The sequence below is a fragment of the Pyxicephalus adspersus genome, chromosome 2 (assembly GCF_032062135.1).
Source record: "Pyxicephalus adspersus chromosome 2, UCB_Pads_2.0, whole genome shotgun sequence".
Taxonomy (NCBI): Eukaryota; Metazoa; Chordata; class Amphibia; order Anura; family Pyxicephalidae; genus Pyxicephalus; species Pyxicephalus adspersus.
The window spans coordinates 116,321,198-116,342,139 of NC_092859.1; the positions used below are offsets into that span (position 1 = coordinate 116,321,198).

Genomic DNA, 20,942 nt, shown 5'->3' on the forward strand with positions numbered 1-20,942 from the left:
GGGAATACGGTATGAATGGCACATGAGTGATTTTCAACAATAAATGTGTACTGTAGTCTTCTTCATGGAAAAATAAGACATCCCCCTGAAAATAAGACCTGGGGCATATTTTGGCATTTCAAAAAATATAAGACAGTGCCTTATAATCGGGGAAACGGTATATATATGGATTAGAATTTATATTTGTGAAAGCATTTGTACTTTACAGCGTTATTTCCACACCTACCTTTTCCACAATATTATCCCCCTAATATTATCTCCCTAACACTTTTCAGTAGCTTATTACCTTATTTATTTATCAGTCACATACCCGGCCAAGCCAAGTAAGAAATATCTAATTAAAAAAATCCGTTTGTGAAAATCAAAAGTCAAAATGACCATTGGATGCACAGCTAAAGTTTTATGCTAACCTAAGATTTTCCACTGGAATCTGAACTTTTCTGGTAAACTCCCTGATAAAGATTTTATGATATATAAAATGCATGTGTATTCTTCCAGACCTGTTCATTAATTCAGCAGGAAACTTTGCCTTTGTGCATGAGCTTTTTACAATACAGGGCAATCACTACTGTGTTCTCTCATTGGGCCTGATTTATTAAAGCTCTCCAAGGCTGGGGAGGATACACTTTCATCAGTGAAGCTGGGTGATCCAGCAAACCTGGAATGGATCTGATCCAGGATTAAAAACATTTGTAACACATAGCAAATGACTTTTAGGAAATCCATTCCAAGTTCGATGGATCACCCAGCTTCACTGATAAAAGTGTATCCTCTCCAGCCTTGGAGAGCTTTAATAAATCAGGCCCTTTGTGCAGAGTGACTGGTCTTGTATCTGACCCCCCCCCCCCCTGTAGTTTTCTGTAGTGAGAGGCCTGCTGATTCCCTCCTTATTGGTGAGCTTGAGGCAGTCACTACCTACTATCTGAGAATATTAGCCTTCAAAAATGAAAGGATGATCCTAATGACCAATTGTTATCCTTGGCACGTGAGAAGTGAAGTTAGACTTTTAGCTGAAAAAGTTAATATCTGCACAAATATTCAGCTTCTTACAGCTGTGTATCCACTAAAATGTTGTCATGTGGTTTTCATCGACACTATTATTATCACACAGTATTAATATAGCACCGACATATTACACAGCACTGTACAAATGTCACTAGCTGTTCCTCAAAGGGTGCTCACAATCTAATGCCCCTATTATAGTGAAATGTTTTTTTTAATTACAGTCAAAGGTCAATAGGAAGCCAAATTAACTACATGTTTTTTTTGGAATGTGGGAGGAAACCGGAGTACCCGGAGGAAACCCTCGCCGAAACAGGGAGATGGTGAAAACTCCATGCAGATAGTGTCTTGGCCGAGATTCGATCTTGGAACCTAGCACTGCAAAGGCCAGAGGGCTAACCACTGAACCACCATGCTGCCGTAGATTGAATGTGTATATGGAAAAGTAATACTTTACGCTCTTAAAGAGCTACAGTAGCTACTAAGGTACAGCACTTCCTAGGTTTGTTAATTAGCATGTCCTTCACTGGCCACTGTGTTTCTTTATACTTTCTGCAGTCATTATTGTGTTCTGTAGTAACATTGCTGCTGGCAGGAGCAACTTCAGAGCCCAGCTGACTCTTCTAGAAGTGTCATATAGCAACAGTACTTATGCCTACCTGCCTGCTGAAAATGTAACTATCAAACCTTTTTTTACAGGTTGCTCATGTTTTATTTACTGAGGTGACTGGGTCACTTTAAGGCTGTTAATAGAGCAGTGTAGTTTCTGATTCTGATTTACCTCCTAAATTTTAAAATTGTGGTTTACAGGTCTTAAAAATAATCCAGACCTACGTGTGGTTCTTATCTTTGGATATAACACATGGAAACATGGGGCAACACGCTTCTTGCATCAAGTTTTAAATCCTCTAAATGAGAAAAGTATTATCATTGCTGGAGGCCTGGTTGAGTACCTTGCATCTTTTTCCTCACAGGCGTAAGTACTCCTTGTTGGATTAGCATACGTAAATTAGTTTTGTTTTTATAGTAGAATTGTCATTTTATGGATTTATAATACGTGAAGTTAAAGCATTATACCCCTCTTGCAGCATAGCAGAAAAATGTTGTCAGGAGACTGATTTGCAAGGATAGGTAGTAGGGGAAGGAACTAATTTAGAATTAAAAAGGAATAATAACGTGTTTAAAAGGATCAAACTTTTTTTGAGGAAAAAAACCCAGAAACTATCTCCTTTTACTTGTCAGGCTCCGTACACATGTCAGATGATTCTCTTTCGTTAATCGCCTCAGGGCTGATATCAGATGAGAATCTGATGTGTGTACAGCACTCTTCGTACATTTATCTGTCCTTAGGGATCCACAAACAATCGTAATAAAAAGGGAAGGGGATGGAGCACAGCAATCCTTTCCAAGGACAAATATTGCATGTGTGTACGTAGCCTTACTGTCACTGATATCACATGCAGATTGACTCTACACATCTCTGACATCTGAGCAGTATTTATAAGCACAGTTGAAAGGGCGTTTTTTGTGAATGATCTGATAAGGAAAAACAATGCCTCTGTCCACAGTTAGATGATTTAGGCTTAGTCTACACGGACTGTTTCCCCAGCGTTTAACCTGAGGCTTTTAAAGCCCATGTTTGAAGTCCCCATGCATTCCAATGGGCTAATCTACACCAGGACGTTTTCTTCAGGCACGTTTTTGAGCGTTATCTTAAACGTTGCTTGCAACGTTTAAAAAATTAAAACGCTGGTAAATCGCGGGAAATCGCGGGAAAACGCGTCCATTGATTTTAATGGGAGCGTTTTCCTGCGTTTATGCATGCTAGAAATTGTCAATAAAAAAGCTTCCATTGATTTCAATGGAGGCTTTTACAAACGTTTTAACAATAGCCTGTGTCCTGTGTCACTATTCCATGTGTCATGCATTAATAATTACATGTACTATGCTGTTAAAAATTAACACCTATGCCTGCCACGTGTGAAATTGTCTGCCATTGTGTTTGCTTTTGGTGCTTTTCACACCTGCAAATGATGTCATTCATTATCACTTGTGTAGTCATTGTGCTTCACTTTGCACTCTTTTCACTCTATTCTGTGTATACTGTTACATTTGTCACTGTACTGTGTATGATCACATTATCACATGTATGCAGGGATGTATGTACTTCCTGTACTTGCAGAAATCACTGCCCAGGGTTACAATTTGCATTTCTACCAAGTGCTAAAACGCTTGTAGAATCGCGGTAAAACGCGGTAAAACGCTGATAAACGCGGCATAGACGTTTTTCAGCTTTTTCCAGCATTTAAAAAAAGTTTTAAAACGTTGAAATAAGTGCATAAAAACGCTTATAAACTCAGTAGGAACGTTTACATGCCTTTTTACAAAACGTCCATGTAGACCCAGCCTTAGAGGGTTTATTTAGAATAAACGTTACAAAGTAAAAGATTTGGAGATAGAGCAAAGCACATGTGTGGAGACCCAATGGTACAATCAGAAGGTCTGACGACTGGCCCGAGTGAGGACCATTTGAGCCGAAATTCTGAACAGTTGCCAAGTGGGGCCCCAAAAACATATATTGATCTTGTTACTTTACATCCGCAATGTAGAATCAACATGACATTACATCCAATTTTAACACAATTAATTGTAGAGGTAATTCTTACTATTATCTAAACCAACTCCACCAAGGTTAGATGATAACAGCCACCTGGCAGTACCAGCTTTCCCTCAAACCACTCTAATAAGATAACTAGTCGTCCATTAGATAAAGCATAGAATCAACCCAAATCAATTGTAAAATCAGTAGAATATATGTAATAATTCATTTTCTTTATCAGACCAAATCACAAAATATTCAAAACCTGAAATAGGCCATAGGTTCTAAAAGACACTATGCAAAACTCTACATATATTTCTAATTGTATCTACTGATAAAGCTTTTAATGCATCTTTTATTCTCTCTAGGGCTGTTTTTGTTGCTTTGTACGTATTATCTGCCTTTTTACACAGCAATTACAATCTGCTAGGAATTGCTGGAAAGTGCATGGGGTGTGGCGGTGGTGCGGAGGGACAGGGTGTACTACATGCACACCATACTTTTTTTGTTTTTCAGTGCACACAACTGTTACCTTTTTATTACCCGCCTATAAACGTATTTGCCTGTTATAGGTGAGGTAGCAAAATGTACTTAAAGCTGACCTATCATCAAAATCTAAACAAAATATGTTAAAGGGTGGTTTTCCTTTTACATGATAAAAAAAAACAACATTTTTTTAAAAAAAGTTTACAATTACTTTTTTTTCTTTTAAATCTTTTTTTTTTTGTTGAAGTTTTTCAGGTAAACAATGATAACGATTAATGAGACACAAAACACAATAAACAAAGGAAGCATAACAAGGTAGAAAATTCTAGTAAAAGGTAGCTTACAAAAGTCAAAACCTTTACAACATGGACACCAGTATTAAAGAGTCATTCACATTTAAATATTATCATTAATTATTTTATCAAAGTTGTGACAAATCATCCTTTAATAACTAAGCCTTCTTCTTTATTGTTTATTGGCTACATTCTGCCTTGCTCAAAATAAAAGAGACATGGAGAGAAGAATAACTAGAGTGCAGGTTGCACACAAAATGTAGGGAAAAACAAAACACAAAACAATTACAAGTAAAAGAGAGATACTTTCTATACTTGTTCAGCTTTATCAGATCTGCATGCGGATCTAAAATCTATTCAGGATTGTGCAGAGTAGTAATGGTCCAATTCAGACCATATCGCCTCATGTTTATCTAGACCGTCCTTTATTCCAGCTGTAAGTAGTTCCATTAGCCTAATGTCTTGTATACGTGAAGATCTTATTCCATTGGAGGGGCCATTGACTGAAAAGAGGGACCCGTAGGCTCTTGGGATATTTACGTCACATATCCCAGCAGGCTGCTCTTTTCTGGTCATGCCTGCAATTGGGCACAGTGTCATCAGAGGCTTCATACAAATGTAAATGAACCATTGCAGGATCTGACAAAGAGTGAGATCAGCACTTGGTTGTTTCAGTTCAGGGGAAGACATGTCACCTTGTGCACGCACAGAGGGAGATTGGGTGACGTCATCAGGAAGTCAGAAGAAGGAAGATGTCCGCGTGGGACAGGAAAGCTGCGGAAAGAAACAGAAATCAAAACAGCACAGTATTTCCTGGCTGTGTTAAGTAAAATTTTTTGGAATGCTTTTCAACAACATAGTTGTTGAAAAAAATGTGTGCTTGAATATCACAAATCATAACATATCTGCTTTCCATTTCAGAAATACCAAGGGAACTGATTGTATCGGTGTTGTTGGCCTGGCACTGAGTGGGCAGCAGATCCAAGGAGCAACGGTTTTACTGAACCAGGATGTCTATGATGAAAAGACAGTGGACTCTGCCATGCAGCGCCTGAAAGCTGCCAATATACCCACAGAGAACAGCATTGGGCTCATGTTTGCTTGTGTTGGCCGAGGAGAGCAGCACTATAAGAAGAAAAATGTTGAAACAGACTCCTTTCGGAAGCACTTTCCTAACGTGCCTTTGCTTGGTTTCTTTGGCAATGGCGAGATTGGCTGTGACCGGGTGGTGAGCGGAAATTTTACACTGCGAGAGTGTAATGGTGAAAAGGACAACCTTTTACATGGATACACAACAGTGATGACGCTGATTCATTTTGGACCATTAAAGTAGTGCCCACTATTGCTGAGTGCTAGCAGATGGATAATGAAATTCTGTTACCAAACTTATACATCAGGGTTCTTTACAGTACTGCCAGCAATGTGGGCTAGTGTTTACTAGTCATGTTATGCGATACTGCCTCAAAAGAAGATATGGTTCCTTTGTAAAGTTCTAATAGTCCCTCTTCAGTGGCTTTAATATGTGATGCCTTTATTGCTTTAATATAATGCAGACATCGCTATTATTGTCCAAATGTGTCTGTATGACTTTATGTGTATGAGATTACAGCTAAACTTCTTCTGATGATAATATATGATGTGTATAGTTAAAGTGAGAGATGGGGGAATAAGATAAAGCCTGATTCCAGATAATGTAAGGAGAGACCTTCTCTGTTGTCAGATTGTGAAATTGTAAAATCTGATTGGCTGCTCCAATTATTTTTTACTTTTGATTTTTAAAAACCTTCCTATACTTTTATCTCCAATATTCCTATTGGTAGAACAAAAATAGGGGATGTCACTGCCATTCTGCTACCTATTGACCCCCTGAGTATGCATAATCGGAATTCAGACTTGACTCATTGGGCCTGATTTATTAAAGCTCTCTGAAGCTAGATAGTATACGCTTTCATCAGTAAAGCTGGGTGATCCAGCAAACATGGAATGGATCTGGTTCAGAATTCAGAACATTTGCTAGCAAATAGAAAATTACTTTGAAGAAATTCATTCCAGGTTTGTTGGATCATCCAGCTTCAGTGATGAAAGTGTATTCTCCCCAGCCTTGGAGAGCTTTAAGAAATCAGGGCCATTGTATGATTGTTCCAGGTCAGTGACTTACTAGGTAGTAATGCCAGGGTGCCAGTCCCGGAACTTCTAACATTGGGAGCACCCATAGGTAACCCAGGACAAGTTCATGTGGTACAGCCATTGGTGTTAATGCATTCAGCTTTTGGGGGGAAAAATGTAACCTTATAATTCTGTAATAAATAATTTCTGGAATTGGCTCCTAAATTTGATTCCACCTTTTGTAAGATATTCAGTGTAAAACCTGCAGGACGTTTTATCAACCACTGGTTTGCATATGGTAAAACAATACATTTGGTTTACCCAATATATAATTTTGTATAATGGAGCAGTAGATTATTTGCCAGAACCCAGTGGTTTTTAAATATGATTTATATTGTTTGAATTACATAATTTATGTGTTACAATTAGGTGGCCATGATATTCTCTCAGTGATTTTATGTACTAGTAGCTGTCCTCAGTGTCCTCATATTACTTTTGATATTTGATCAAAGATCAATGCCATCATTGCCCCATCATTTTTTTACATGCCAGATCCTTTCTTGTGTCTGAACTGACTTAAGTTACACATAACATTAAAGCCGAAAAACCTTTAATCAATTGTATATTACCAAAATCACTAATTACCAACAGTATCAATGCTTAAAATGTATTTTTTATTATGGCTTCCCATAATTTCCTGCAAACCAGGAGTGAAAGAGTAAAGGATTTCTCTGCTGGACAGGTTCTGTTGCATCACACAGCTTGGACAATTTAACTTAGAGCCATCTGTGCTTTCATATTAAGGCAATGAGTGCCAAATGACCTGAGTTGGAAAGTCATCTGACAGACCTTCCTACTTTGTCATGCTCTCTTTTTTTTTTTTTTTTTTTCTTTGTACTGCAGATTAAGCTGAATGCCTGTAACCTTTTTTGCTATATAATCATTTTAGCATACCCATTTTTACATGAAGATTTATTTTGTGTATATGTGATCCGTAAAAGATTCATGAATGTATATGAAACTGACATTTCATACGCCCTCTTGTTCTTTTTATTGTTATCCATATATCCTGTGAACGGTGGCAATTAAACACTTTCAGCTTCTCCAGGTTAAAATGTAACTGGAAAGTAAAATAATTAAGTGACAGGGGTGAGTGTTCATGTTTAGTGAGATCCACAGTGGTATCAGCTGCTTAAATGTGTTGCCTATGTCCAAGAGTGGACAGCATTATCACAAATACATTTACTGATAAGAATATGTTGGTGAGGTTTTTCAGTACTGTAAGATTTGAAAAGTAATTTTACCAAACAAAATTTCCTTTCTGATTGTTACTTATTCCATTCCACATAGTAATGTGTGGGCATTTATACTGTACACTACAAAAAAGACAATGACTGCCGGCTTGTCCATTTCCTTGCCTATTTTTCTCAAGAATACCCATAATTCATTATTCTATGTAAATGCACACTGAAACTGTGGCAGCCATAAACTTATGCTGTGTTTCTTTTATTTTGGTCTTCTACATTCTGTGCAAAAAATCCTCCTAGAGCATTGCATAAATGTGATTAGTTTTTTTTCATATTTAATCTGAAATAAAGTTGTTCTGAAATAAAATGTGCAGTTTTTTTGCTTCACTAAAATGCATTATCTTTACCAGAATTTTTTTTATTTCTAGTGATGTAACATTTTTTATACAACATTTTTTATTTATTGATTTTGTAAAAAAATAAAAAAGGAACAAAAAGTTGCAATACAATATATAAACAGATATCACTGTAGGAGAGGGGGAGAATAGTAAAAGTGGCCGGGGTGAGGGGAGTGAGAGTAGAGAAGGGAACATTAGCCAAATCAACAACATATAATATACACTTGTGTTCACAAAAGTGCATAAAGCTCAAAATTCTTATATTAACTTTTATTTCCATACATGCAAATGTAAAGGAAATATTTGGCTGTTCAAAACAATAGCAGTGTGGAGTTCAAATAGTGCGGCCATTATTTCTGTGAATTACAGCCCTTATCTAAGGAAGGCAGCAAATGTACATGCTGGTTATAGTGCATTTCTCTTTGAAAATCTGAGTAAAATGTGTTATTCTGGACATTGTTCAGAGGAACATGGTTGTTTGTTTAAAAAGTTGATTGGAGAGGAGACAACATATAAAGTACAGAAAATGATAAGATGCTCAGCTGAAATGAAATGATGGACAACCTAGAAGAAAACAGAAAACATTCGAATGGATAGAATAGCCAAAATGGCAAAGCCAAAAATCAGCTCCAGGAAGATCAAAGAAGGTCTAAAGTTACCTGTGGGCACTGTTACAATTAGAAGACTAATTGAAGCTATTGGCAAGAAGCCCCTGCAAAATCCCAATGATGAAAAAAAAGACATCCCGAAGAGGTTAGTTTGCCAAAGAACTCATTGATTGGCTAAAGAGAACTGGCGCAAAATTTTGTGGACTGCACAGAAACCAAGATTGTCTTTTTTGGTCCAAGGGCCGCAGACAGTTTGTCAGATTCAGGCCATAGTTCAATTCAAGCCACAGTACACTGTGAAGACCGCGACGCATGGTGGGCCAAGCATCATGATTTGGTGATGTTTCCCATACTATGGTGTTGGGCTTATTTATCACATACCAGTGATCATGGATCAGTTTGAATACATCAAAATACTTGAAACCTATGCCGAAGAGGAAATGCCCTTGAAATGAGGGTTCCAACAACAAAATGACCAAACACACCAGTAAATGTGCAACATCTTGGTTTCAGACCAACAAGACTGATGTTATGGAGTGGCAAGCCTAATCCCCAGATCTTAATCCATTAGAAAACTTATGGGGTGACATTAAAAATGGTGTTTCAGAGATAAAACCAAGAACACCATGCAACACACATGTGGAGTGGATTTCAGAAACTGTGGCTTCTGTGTTTGTGGGGAGGGCGGAGGTGTTAGAACAAACAAGATAACTGCACATTCTTTTAAAGGACAAGTATATTTTACATTTGCCAATGACAAACTGTTTGAAACAGTAAATGTATATTGCTAGAATATTAAATGATTGATTGGCACCAAGACGTGGAATGGGAATTCAAAAGTTAACCTGTCTTTTCCTGTTAGTACCCAAATTAGCAGTAGTATTGTCTTAAAAAGAAAAAAAATGAGTTATGTTAGTCAATTATTTGGCTGGCGATCCCGTGCTGTAGGCCACAGTAGGACAGAGCACCCTGTTTACCTTGACAGCATCACTTGCAGCAGCAGAAACAACAAATAGTCTGTCCTCATGCAGTCTGGGTCATTCCCAGCTGTGAATAGTTTCTCGGCATCCCCTGCTCTGAGACTGTGTGCAGCTGAAGGGGATTTGAAGTTGTGCTGCGACTAATGAGCGGAGTGCTTCCCGATCTCAGTCCTGCACTGCCATTGGCTGCTGGAGCTTTATAGCCTCTCTGCTCCCAGTAGCCTGTGCATGTTGTAGTGTTAAGCTGGGCTGACTTGCTGCTGGTGTATAAATTGGTTTTATTTACTGTTGCTGACTTTGCCTGTTCCTGACCCTTGGTTTGTACCACTGCCTGGACCAACCTTTTTCCTGTGACCCCGACTCTGCTTTGTGTTTCCCCTTGGATACCTCTTCTGGTGGACTGATCATTCGTGTATGAGCTTTGGCTTAGCATTTTAGATTGTTTTTGAAAGAACCTTGTACTGCATTATCTATGGGCTCCTGGTCCCTACCATCCCTTCTCAGACACCATCTCTTGCACACTGGTGATCAAGTCCGGGGGGCCACCGTGTGCTGGGAGATGCAACCAGTCTCCTGGGACTTAGTGGAAGGTTGCTATAGAAAGCTTTTGCCTTTTAGGTAATTGCAAAAATAAACTTGAGCTAAAAAAGGCATGTTGTCTTCAAACTCTGATCAATACATTTTGAATTGTAGCACCCTATCATTCAAAGTTTTTTGTTCCTTTCATTTGGGATTTGCATTCCCATACAAGTCTATTGAAATACAAACCACTTAAAGCAAGTCCAATGCAGGTCACTTTCACCTGTCAATGAACTCTGCATGATCTCATGTATTAATGTGATGTCATCATGCCAATCCAAAGCTCCACAGGGTCTAACATAACCACAGTGAAGCTTCCTATAAGTGAAACTGGTAAAGCATGTGACACTTGGCAAAAAACAGTGGGTGAACCACAGAAAAGCACAAAATGCACTTTTTTTAAAGAAATTATTTACTGACAGCCACAATGCAAAGCTAAGACAAAATGTGCATAAAAAGTATTTAAATAAAGCATTAGCATTTTCTGATTATATTTATAAAATATATGATAACATCAGCTCTAAGTATAGGAAAGCCCTGAACTTAATATACTTTTCAATATAAGCAGTCTGGACACTGATCTCTAATGTCATATTTAAAGCACAATTCTAGTTCTATCATACTTTTTATGAGGAAAGTCAATGCCCCTGTCAGGTTTATAATGCAGTCTTTGTCCATGTTGGGGACTTTCCCCTTATTTCCTGGCAAGGCAGTGATGGAAAATATTTTCCAAGGGAGATGTACATCCCTCATACAATGACCCGTATATGTGATGAGTTTAGATAGAGCCTGCTACCTAGACTCCCATACTGACTTGTGTATGACTATTTCTGTAATACCAGACTTATCAGATCTACAGACATATCTGATTTGTTTGAGAGAGCACTGATTTCTTTCTTGTGATACTTGTTACTGGCTGTATTTTTGTGTTTTAAGTCATACCGTACATAATGAAAGCCATTCTCTCATCTTCCTAGTCCCATCTAGTCTAACACTAGCCTGACATCAGCCCTGTCTACCTGCTGTTCTCGTCATGTTAGGATGTACATCAGATACTTGCAAAACCATAGCGGAGTAAGCCTGGATTTATGACAGGTTATCAGCTTTTAGTACAATAAAGCAGTTTTCAGTCAGGTAATGAGATCTAGAGTATGCATCAAATGTTTCAGGACAGTTTCCCAAAGTGCATAGGAGCAACTCCTGCCAGGGAGATTAGATCCCAAGTCCTTAACAGCCACTAAAGCACTTGTGTTTCCACAAATCATTTTACTACTTGTGATGAATTCCTTCTTAAGGAATGAGTTTTCCGAGAACCAGCAATTTCCTTCTATCTCCTAAAAGAGAAAATAACAGTATACATTTAGGAAGATGTTTTTATAATGAATTGTTTTGTGAGTTAGTAGTAATACAAAGGAGTAGAGATCACCAGATTTAAGATGAATACCTTGGGTTATTTAGAACTCCAGTGGGGTGCCATTGATTGTTTATTTATGGCTCATCTTCATTACGATTCTTAGATTTTCTTCTGTAAAGTTTCAGAAAGTGGTAGAATTAGAATTGCATTTTATTTATCAAATATGATTCAAGAAAATGCCAACAAAAGAAAAAAACATGACAATACCAAAACATTTGTAATTGCATTAATATTCTGGGAAAAGTGGTGACATAAATGCAAGGGTGCCAATATTTTTGGCCATGACGGTAGGTGATCGATCACCTTCTGCCCTGCATGTCACCTGTGAGCATAAGAATTATTTTTTATAATGATCCCTACATCCTTAACCTGCTAATATGGCAACAAAGAACTGGGACCAAATTAGCCTGTACAATCTTGCTTGCTCAAGATTTCAGAGACAGGGGTATTGGTGGAAGTACCATACTTAACTTGCTCATTTTCAATAAATGCAAACAACTGACAAAAACTCCACCCTAACTGCAAAAATGGCATAGTGTTCTGTGTCTCACCTTTGTACCTACTCATAGTAGTCCTGAAATCCTTTTGCTTATGTTTTCCCATTACCTGTCCTTAGTACATGTGTTCCCTGACACACCCCACACACTCATACTGCCCTGCGCACACCCTTTCAGGTTTGTTTTCAGGTTATTAGGTGAAACATCTATTAAGCTTTGTGAATATGAATCAGACTGGCAAGTCATGCAGCTGAGATTAACAACATAAAAACCAAAGACTGGGTAGCATTCATAATAAGTGCATTTAGAAGAATTTTACTTCTGAAGTAGAAACTTACCTGCAGCAGAAATAAATGAACCCTAAAAATAGAAGGCCTAGGAAAAATCCTAAAACCAGAAAGTTTATGGAAAAGTCACTTTTGGCCTCTCTTTCCACACTAGCCAAAAGGATTCCTTCACAGCGTTCTCCTGTGTAGTTGTTAATACATCTGGAAAACAAATAATAGGTATTACAAAAATTGGCCGGTCACTGCACATGAACATGTTGTTATAACATTTGCACCAATTTCAATCAACGAAGAGCAATTCCCTTTATAAAACTGTAAAAATCTGTGTTCCTCAAGCAGGGTTCATCCAAAGGTTGCTAGGAGTTACATAGTAAGTCAGGTTAATAAAAAAGACATACGTCCAACAAGTTCAACCCCTAGGGAAATAAACATATCCCAGATATAAAACCCTATGGACATAGTTGAACCCTGGTACAATTTGCTCCAACGGGAAAAAAAATCCTTCCTAAATCCATGAGGCAATTGGATGTTCCCTGGATCAACAGTCTGTTATTTTTACTTTAAAACTTTAATACCCAGTTATATTCAGTGCTTCTAGAAAAACATCCAGCTTTTTCTCAAAGTAATCTATAGTAATTGCTCTAACTACTTCCCGAGGGAGCGGATTCCCCATTTTCACAGACCTTACAGTGAAGAATCCCTTCCTTATCCGGAGCTTAAACTTCTTTTCCTCCAGACACAAAGAGTGCCTTCTTGTTCTTTGTATAAATATATAAATGGTCCATATAGGGAACTCCCTTCCCAACTATTCACTTTAATGTCATTACAAAGTGATCATAACCCCCCTTAAAGGTCTCTTCTCAAGGGAGAATAGATTCAGTTCAGCTAATCTCTCCTCATAGCGGAGCTCCTCCATTCCTTTTAATAATTTAGTTACCCTTCTCTGTACTCTCTCCAATTCCACAATGTCCATTATGTTAACTGGTGCCCAAAACTGGAGTGCATATTCCAGATGTGGTCTGACCAATGCTTTGTACAGGGGCAGGATTATGTCTCCATCTCTGAAGTCTATTCCTCTTTTATTACAAGAAAGTACTTTACTAGCTTTAGATATTGCAGCTTGGCATTGTATGCTGTTATTAAGTCTATGATCTACCAGAACCCCCAGATCCTTTTCCATTTCTGACTCCAAATGTATTTCCCCCTAGACAGTATGAAGCATGCATGTTGTTATCTCCCAAGTGCATAATTTTACATTTATCTATATTAAATGTCATTTGCCCCTTGGCTGCCCAATCAAACAGTACATCCAGGTCTGCTTGTAGATTATAGACATTCTGTATGGACCTATTTCCATTACATAGTTTGGTGTCATCTGCAAACACAGAAATGTTTTTTTTTTATCTCAAACTCTTTATCTCTTATAAAGATTTTAAACAGTAAAGGTCCACTGAACCCTGGGGTACACCACTAATAACCTTGGACCTTAGAGTATTAAATTATTAATCACTAGAACTGCTACTCCACTGTCTGTCTACCTGTTTACTTACTTCCTCAAAAAAGAGAGTAAATTTGTTTGACAATTTCGGTCTTTCTTGAAGCAATGCTGACTATCACTTATTATATTACTTTCCAGCAGAAACTCCTCTATGTGGATAGGAACCACTCTTGCTTTATGCCAATCTATTGGTACCATGCCAGTGATTTAGGAGTTTCTAAAAATTAGAAACAATGGTTGTGAAATACCTGTCCTCAGCTCTCCATTTTGAGCCATTGTGGCTCATTTAGGGCAGTAAGATTGTTATTATGAATTTGGACTTGAGCTTTGCCAGTTTCCTTTGTGTACACAGAGTGTTCGGTAAATCTGCCTTTTCTCTATCCCCAGTTACCAACCCAGACACATCCTTGAAGGGGCCTACACACTCAGATCTGATATTTTTGCTTCATATATTTTAAATTATCAATTTAATTTTGGGGTTTGCCTCACGTTCCTTTGAAATCTGTCTTTCATTGTAAAGTTTTGCACATTTTATCTCCTTTTTACATCTTTTGTTATATTCTTTAAAGTTTTCAAACGATGAAGGTGATCCTTCATTTTTAAATTTTTGGATTGCCCTTTTCTTATTCTTTATGGCTTTTTTTTAACATCAGACGTTAGCCACATAGGTTTTATTTCAGCCTCTTAAACCTATTACCCATTGGAATATATTTTTCAGTATATTTGTGTAGAACAGGCTTGAAACCTTCCCATTTATGTTCTATGTTTTTTGGGACAATATTCTCTCCTAGTCCAATTCACCACCCTTAATAATGGAAAGTTTGCTCTTTTAAAATTAAATGTTTTTACCTTTCCTGTTTTTAGCTTACATGGAATCATATTATGGTCACTGCTACCCAGAGTTCTTTGAGCAATGAGAAATTTGTGCCTCTCAGGTCAACTTTATGGCTTTCTTTAAGAGGGACATTCTTCCCACTGATCACAACACTATAGTGTTGTGAGCGGTGAGTATTTATAGCAAGGGCTCCCTTAAAACCTGATCATCACAAAGAATAACCAACCTTAAAACGTATGCAACCTAGCAAACCGGAAATACATCTTAATTGCTTGTCTTATATGTCCTTATATATTGTATAACTCCAGGACTAAAGTTTAGAGCTAATCATTTAAGGATGACCTGCAGTAACATTAACCTGTGACTAACTACATGCAAACTGTCATAAAAAACAACAGATCTGATCAATAGCTACAAGAACACTGCATATGTCACCTATATTATTATATTATATTATAGTTATATAATTATAGTTATACAGTCACATTGTTACTCACTTGCACAGTTGATTTGATCCTATGCTATAACATATGCCTCCATTCATACAGAAACCTTGTTCTTTCTCTGTGCAGGGTACTCCATGACCTGAAATACAAGGTGTAAATCATGTGATCACCATCAAACTCAGCCATCAGACTCCTCTTGTTTATTTAAAACCACATTTTACGCACGAAAGTCCACCTCTTCCTGTCTCCAAGTTATCTTTTCACAATGTCTCCATTAATGATTTTTATATCTACCTTTGATCCAGTTATGTTGAACTTTTGCCAATAACGCATTTCCGAAAAGAAATATTTTTGGACTTGAGAGTATATTATTAAACTACCCAGTTAAAACTGTTAAGTGGTTGTTTTTATCTGTGAATATGTTACCAACTTACCTTGAAGGTTTTCAAAATGCGTCAGATCCCAAACAGGCACAGCCTTATTTCTGACTACACAACGGGGTATTTACAAATCAAGTGCCAAGCTGTTAGGAAATATTTCTCAGCACTTAAACTACCCTATGTTTGATTTCCTGCCCCATGCTGTAAATTCTGCTCAGTAAATGTCCACCATCACACACATTTCTGATATTTGGAATCTTTCCACCTGTCAGAGAGGATCCTGAATCTGAATGTTGAAATTTAGAAAGGCAAAACCTGAATAACTGGGGTTATACTACTCTTCTATATATCACTTGTTATATGAGGTTAACTAATTTCCTTCAATACTCTCACTCAACATTCTGTGACACGTTTCTTATATGAGGCAAACAAGCACATGAAGCCCAAATTCAACTATTATATATTGATCAAATTGCGAAAGAATGTAAATTTCCCTAATTTAGTGCAATATTACAAAGCAGCCCAATTTGCTCAGCTTGCCAATTACCCCCAACATGACTGCCATCCCATCCCATGGTGCAAGCAACCACTACCCCAGAATCTGACATCCATAAATGCACCTTTATGTTATTTATTTCAGACAATTAATTAAAATGAGTTTTAAATGTTAAAAAGTTGTTTAATGTTGGGTGTTGCTTAATATTGTAGTGAATTTCTTACCTCTAGCTGGTATAGAATCTCTAACCTCCTTTTAATTATTTAGATGGGGTTTAAAGATCTGCACACCTATCTACATTAAAGTCTGAATAAGCATTTCATTTAGAGATAAAGAAGGTTTTGCTAACGCCCAGTGCAACACAGCACGCATCGGAGCTACATTGCTCAGGATCATCTCCACCCTGTATGGCGCATGTAAATTCACGCTGATTAAAGTGACCTGTTAAACACCTGATGAGGCATTATAGGCCAATTTGGTTGTATAAGAACAGTTCCAGGCAACAAGCCAAGCCAGTAAATAGGCTCTTAATATAGAAACATACATGCCAACAGTCGCTCACCTCTCTGGAGCAAAAGTGGATCATGTGGCAAAACAAAAAATGTAATTTTTTCCTATTTAACAAAGTTTTTTAAACATATTAAAATCTACAAAGAGAGCCAGATCTTAGGCCTAGTACAAGTGAGCAGATCCAGAGCCAATTTTGTGTTTGATCAACTTGTCTGATCGATTGTACAGTCATAAATGATTGATAAAAAGTCTGTAAACATGGCATATATCATGTCCCTACAATCGTTTTTTTTAATTATTTTATAAGGTGATTGGAAGCAGCAAATGTAAAATTGAATGACAGTAAATGATCAGTATTTTTAGAATGGATATGATGTAATGCCGGCGTGGAACAGAGATTTGCTACTTCTGATGGGAAGTAAGGTCACTGCAACATTTTTTCCATAACTATCGTCCAGATGGGCTTTAGAGGCTCCTCATACTGGAACTCTTGTGTTTCACATATTGTGTATAGTTGTAGTTTGGATAAAACGCCATAATTGATACTGAATACTACTTTTACATGTATTACTTCATAAACTTGCCAGAGGATCATTTTGTCTTTCAATAAAGTGGTCTTTTAACAGAATAAACGTATACAAAACAAAAAGAAGCAAAAAACCAAACTAAGATCTCTGCTGTCCACTAAATAAAAGAAAAGCTAACAGAACTTTTAAACATGATGTCTGAACTGTAAGTAACTCCACTAGCTTGCAGTTTTCCTTGCATTTTGAAATCTGCTGAAACTTCATCACATCACAGAAATTTACATTTTGATATAAACATTCATAACTGTTGTAACATGTCTATGAATGAGCTGTACCGTAATAGTGAAATACTATCTAAGGTTACATCATTTTATTCAGAAAAAACAGTGCGTGCTAAAAAAAGGTGTGACTGGGATTTTATTATAGTAATACTGATATAATTATCTCACAATGGTACACTGTACAATAAATATACAATTAAGGGCTGCCATATAGGAGCAGTACATGAGCAGTGCTAGTCATTCAATTCTGCTGAAATGTTTTAGGCTAGGCCATAGCCAGGTTTCCCATGTACTACTACAGACCTCAGCAAAAACACTGATGACAGCAGTCACAGAGTACATGTATGTCTTGGGGGAGAGAAGACATTTTTCTCCAGTCCTGTTGCTTGTAAACTTGATGGTTCCTTTAGGTTTTTTTGTTTTACTGTCAATATACTGTTACTACAATGTAAGAATCTTTCCCAAGCCACATCAATACATTGAAAATATTCCAGCAAATATTTGCCTGCTTCTGCTTAGAAAATATTGTTGTAGACTTCTGCTCAGTAAGAGGGTCTGTCTGCAACCCCAGCATCCCTTTATGAACGTAGGGCTTGTTCAGACTGGCTGACCCTATGCAGTTGACTAGTTCCCATATGGTTGCCTGCCTCTGATTAATCACAACTGTAGCCACCACAGAGAGTTGTGACTTCTCCACAGGGTCAGATATGGCTTGCAGCATGGCATGGGGTTACTTTTTCATGTTTCCAAGAAAATTTCCCTTTACTTCTGGTTTCAGACACACAATGTGAGCAAATCTCCACAAGGTGAAGGACATTCAACTGTCATTAGAACAGGTATCTCCATTGAATTATTCTTGTTCTGGTGACAACTGTAACATTTGGGATTTCCTATTCCTATGGTCACCTAGACAAATATAGAGTGTTCTCCACACTCTCAATCAATTTTACCTTTTTACATTTTATATTTTCTAAAGTACCCCATCAAAGATAAATGTCCTATTGCAGGTAATGTCTGAAATTTGATTCCAAGATCTGCAGAGAAGATCTAGAAAAGCTGCAAATTTTTTTGCACAAGCAAGGGCCCAGCAAAGACTGTATTGTAGTGTACCAAACAGTCTGGTAAACATTAGTTATAAATAAACCAAACCAAAAGCAAATCTAACCTTTTTATCATGTTTGAAATGAAATGTGCATGTTTATAATATATTGAAAAAGTATTTGTAAAAAGAAATATTTTACAGCGTGCTACAAAAAAGCAGCATTTTTGGGGGTAATGAAGATCCATTAAAGTTTAACTATGGAATAATTCCAACATACCCACTGCAAGGGTAAATGTATTCAGTACTTAACAGTAGCAGCAACAGTGAACGATTGTAGATAGTGAGCAGTTGCTGCCCATCATGTACAAAAGGAGATAACTTTCATTTTTTGAACAGGGCAGATCCTAGTTTCTGTTATAACTGAACCCAATTGGACGTTCAGTCTGAATCCAAATGACAGCACTATTCACAATTTCAGCTATGAAATATCAACATTAGAAAGTACCTGTTGTCATATTATGCTGACAGATATCGTGGTCTTGGTTTGAACAGTCTGCTGGAAAACAGAATCTGGAAAAAAACAAAACAAAAGAATAAGTACCTAGCTAGATTTCATAATGTGCACTTAGACTTTACAAAGTTTATTTGTAACAGAAAACAATGCATTCAAGACTGCAATGCAGCGCAGCCAATCACATAACACCAGATGACACTTAAAAAATGAAAGATGATTGGCTAGTATGGGATTTTACAGATAGCAAAGAATCACTAATCATCAGTATTGTGAGATTGGTCTGCTATGCTTTTGGTAAGCCTAGGAGTTTCTTTTCAAGTGCTTCTGAGCTCCTTCTAAGCAGCTAGTTGCTTTTTTTATTGCCATTGATTTATCTACAAAGAAAAGCCGTTCTGACACAATCCAAAGCCAACAATCACTACAAACGTAATTAATTTAATTTAAAGCAAACTTGTAGTGATCAGTAATGTACATACACAGCTGCACAATGCATTTATCGTCACATGGCTCCTCCGGTATCCCACATTTGTGATTGCAGTAAGGGATGCCAGTGATGCTGGTTTCAATACTTCATGATAAGTGTTATTATTATTGCTGTTTTTATTGGTATATTTTAAGCACAAATATATCACACTGCAGCTACCAAATCAAGCTTACATGTATCATCCAAGAGGGAGAACATGTGGGAGGCAGCAGTCAAGACTTGGGTTTTACAGTATCACCAGAGCTAGATGAGTTATGTACTGGCATTGTACTGGCATTGTCAGGTGTCTTCATCGTACAGCATTAGCCTATCCGGTAGTTCTTGTTCAGTTGACACCACACCTTATCTACCTCCTATCCAATCTCAAAGATGCATAGTCTGCTTTGCTTAGCCTGCTTAGTATGTAATATTATAACTTCTTAATAAAAAATTATTCTAAAGATCAAAAGCACACAGGAAAGTGCCCCTTAAAATAACACCAACTTAAGGTTGGTTATAACTGGGGATTTTGGTAGGTGTCTATGCATGAGGAAAGGAAAAGGATGTCAGAGGCGGGGATGAAACAACATTTTACAAGATAATATGATGATTTGTTAAAAAAAGAAAATAATTATGTAGAACAACCACTGACCTTTGTCTAAAAATGCTGATTGCCTGGCTGTCTTTGGCTTTGGCTAATACTTTCAAAGTCACTGATCCACAACAACCATGCGGAATAGAAAATCTGAGAGCAGTCTAAACTTCTGAGCTGTACACTTCTTCATCTGAGAATACTTAGATATCAACAGCATCTACAGAATCTAAAGAAGCAGTAAAGTTTGTTTTACCAGTTTCCAGCAACAGAAGAAACAATATAAATACACGAGTTTTAGTTCATCGATCATACAAAATCTAATACACATCATGCACATAAAATGTATTCTACAGGAGCGTTGTAATTCTCAGACTAGATTTTTTGTAACATATTATACAATAGGTAGAAATGCATAGAATTAGATCATATATTGGCAGGACATAGATTGTAGATACATGCAGGCCCTCACTAAGGGTGAACACTGTATGGCATTACCACATTTACATAACCACATAGAATATATGGCTAACCCCACACTTATAGTGCTAACATAGACAACTGGTGTGTTTAGTTACTTACAGTATCCTGGCATGTATGAGAAATCTAGTAGAGCTCCTTGCCTGTCACTGCTCAGTGCACTGTCTGTGCCAACCCATGCAATCCTAGAATGGATATAGAGCTTCCAAAGCCACATCCAGCTGCTCCTCCCCTGGGCTGAGTCTTTCCTCTAACTTTTCTTAACTTTTTTGTTTATGTATTTAGTTTACTATTACAGTGTTATGCTTCCTTTGCTTCATGTCTGGGCACATTTTCACAGCTTTTCATATCCTCACCTACGCTTCCTTTCACTGTATTGCAT

At 37.4% G+C, this 20,942-nt stretch overlaps 2 protein-coding genes across 3 annotated transcripts in view; one reads left to right on the forward strand and one right to left on the reverse strand.

Moving 5' to 3' along the window:
* The window catches only part of FBXO22 (F-box protein 22), a 16,082-nt gene extending 7,982 nt beyond the window's left edge, over window positions 1–8,100 (forward strand). The window contains exons 6-7 of the mRNA XM_072402018.1: window positions 1,813–1,978; window positions 5,302–8,100. Coding sequence (XP_072258119.1) covers window positions 1,813–1,978; window positions 5,302–5,713 — 578 coding nt within the window. The 3' untranslated portion in view covers window positions 5,714–8,100. The remainder of the gene's footprint in view (window positions 1–1,812; window positions 1,979–5,301) is intronic.
* A 30-nt stretch (window positions 8,101–8,130) lies between these two features.
* NRG4 (neuregulin 4) lies at window positions 8,131–20,881 on the reverse strand. 2 transcript variants are annotated; one of them, XM_072402019.1, is made up of 7 exons: window positions 20,663–20,878; window positions 20,141–20,309; window positions 19,017–19,081; window positions 15,327–15,414; window positions 12,548–12,697; window positions 11,743–11,823; window positions 8,131–11,632 (listed from the first exon to the last, which is right to left on the reverse strand). In XM_072402019.1, exons 3-6 carry the CDS (start codon window positions 19,024–19,026, stop codon window positions 11,787–11,789), a joined length of 285 nt encoding a protein of 94 aa, XP_072258120.1. In that variant the 5' UTR covers window positions 19,027–19,081; window positions 20,141–20,309; window positions 20,663–20,878; the 3' UTR covers window positions 8,131–11,632; window positions 11,743–11,786. The 2 variants fall into 2 exon arrangements, with proteins under 2 accessions (XP_072258120.1, XP_072258121.1); XM_072402020.1 differs by lacking the exon at window positions 20,141–20,309 and having other exon boundaries at window positions 20,663–20,881.
* Window positions 20,882–20,942: the final 61 nt, after the last annotated feature.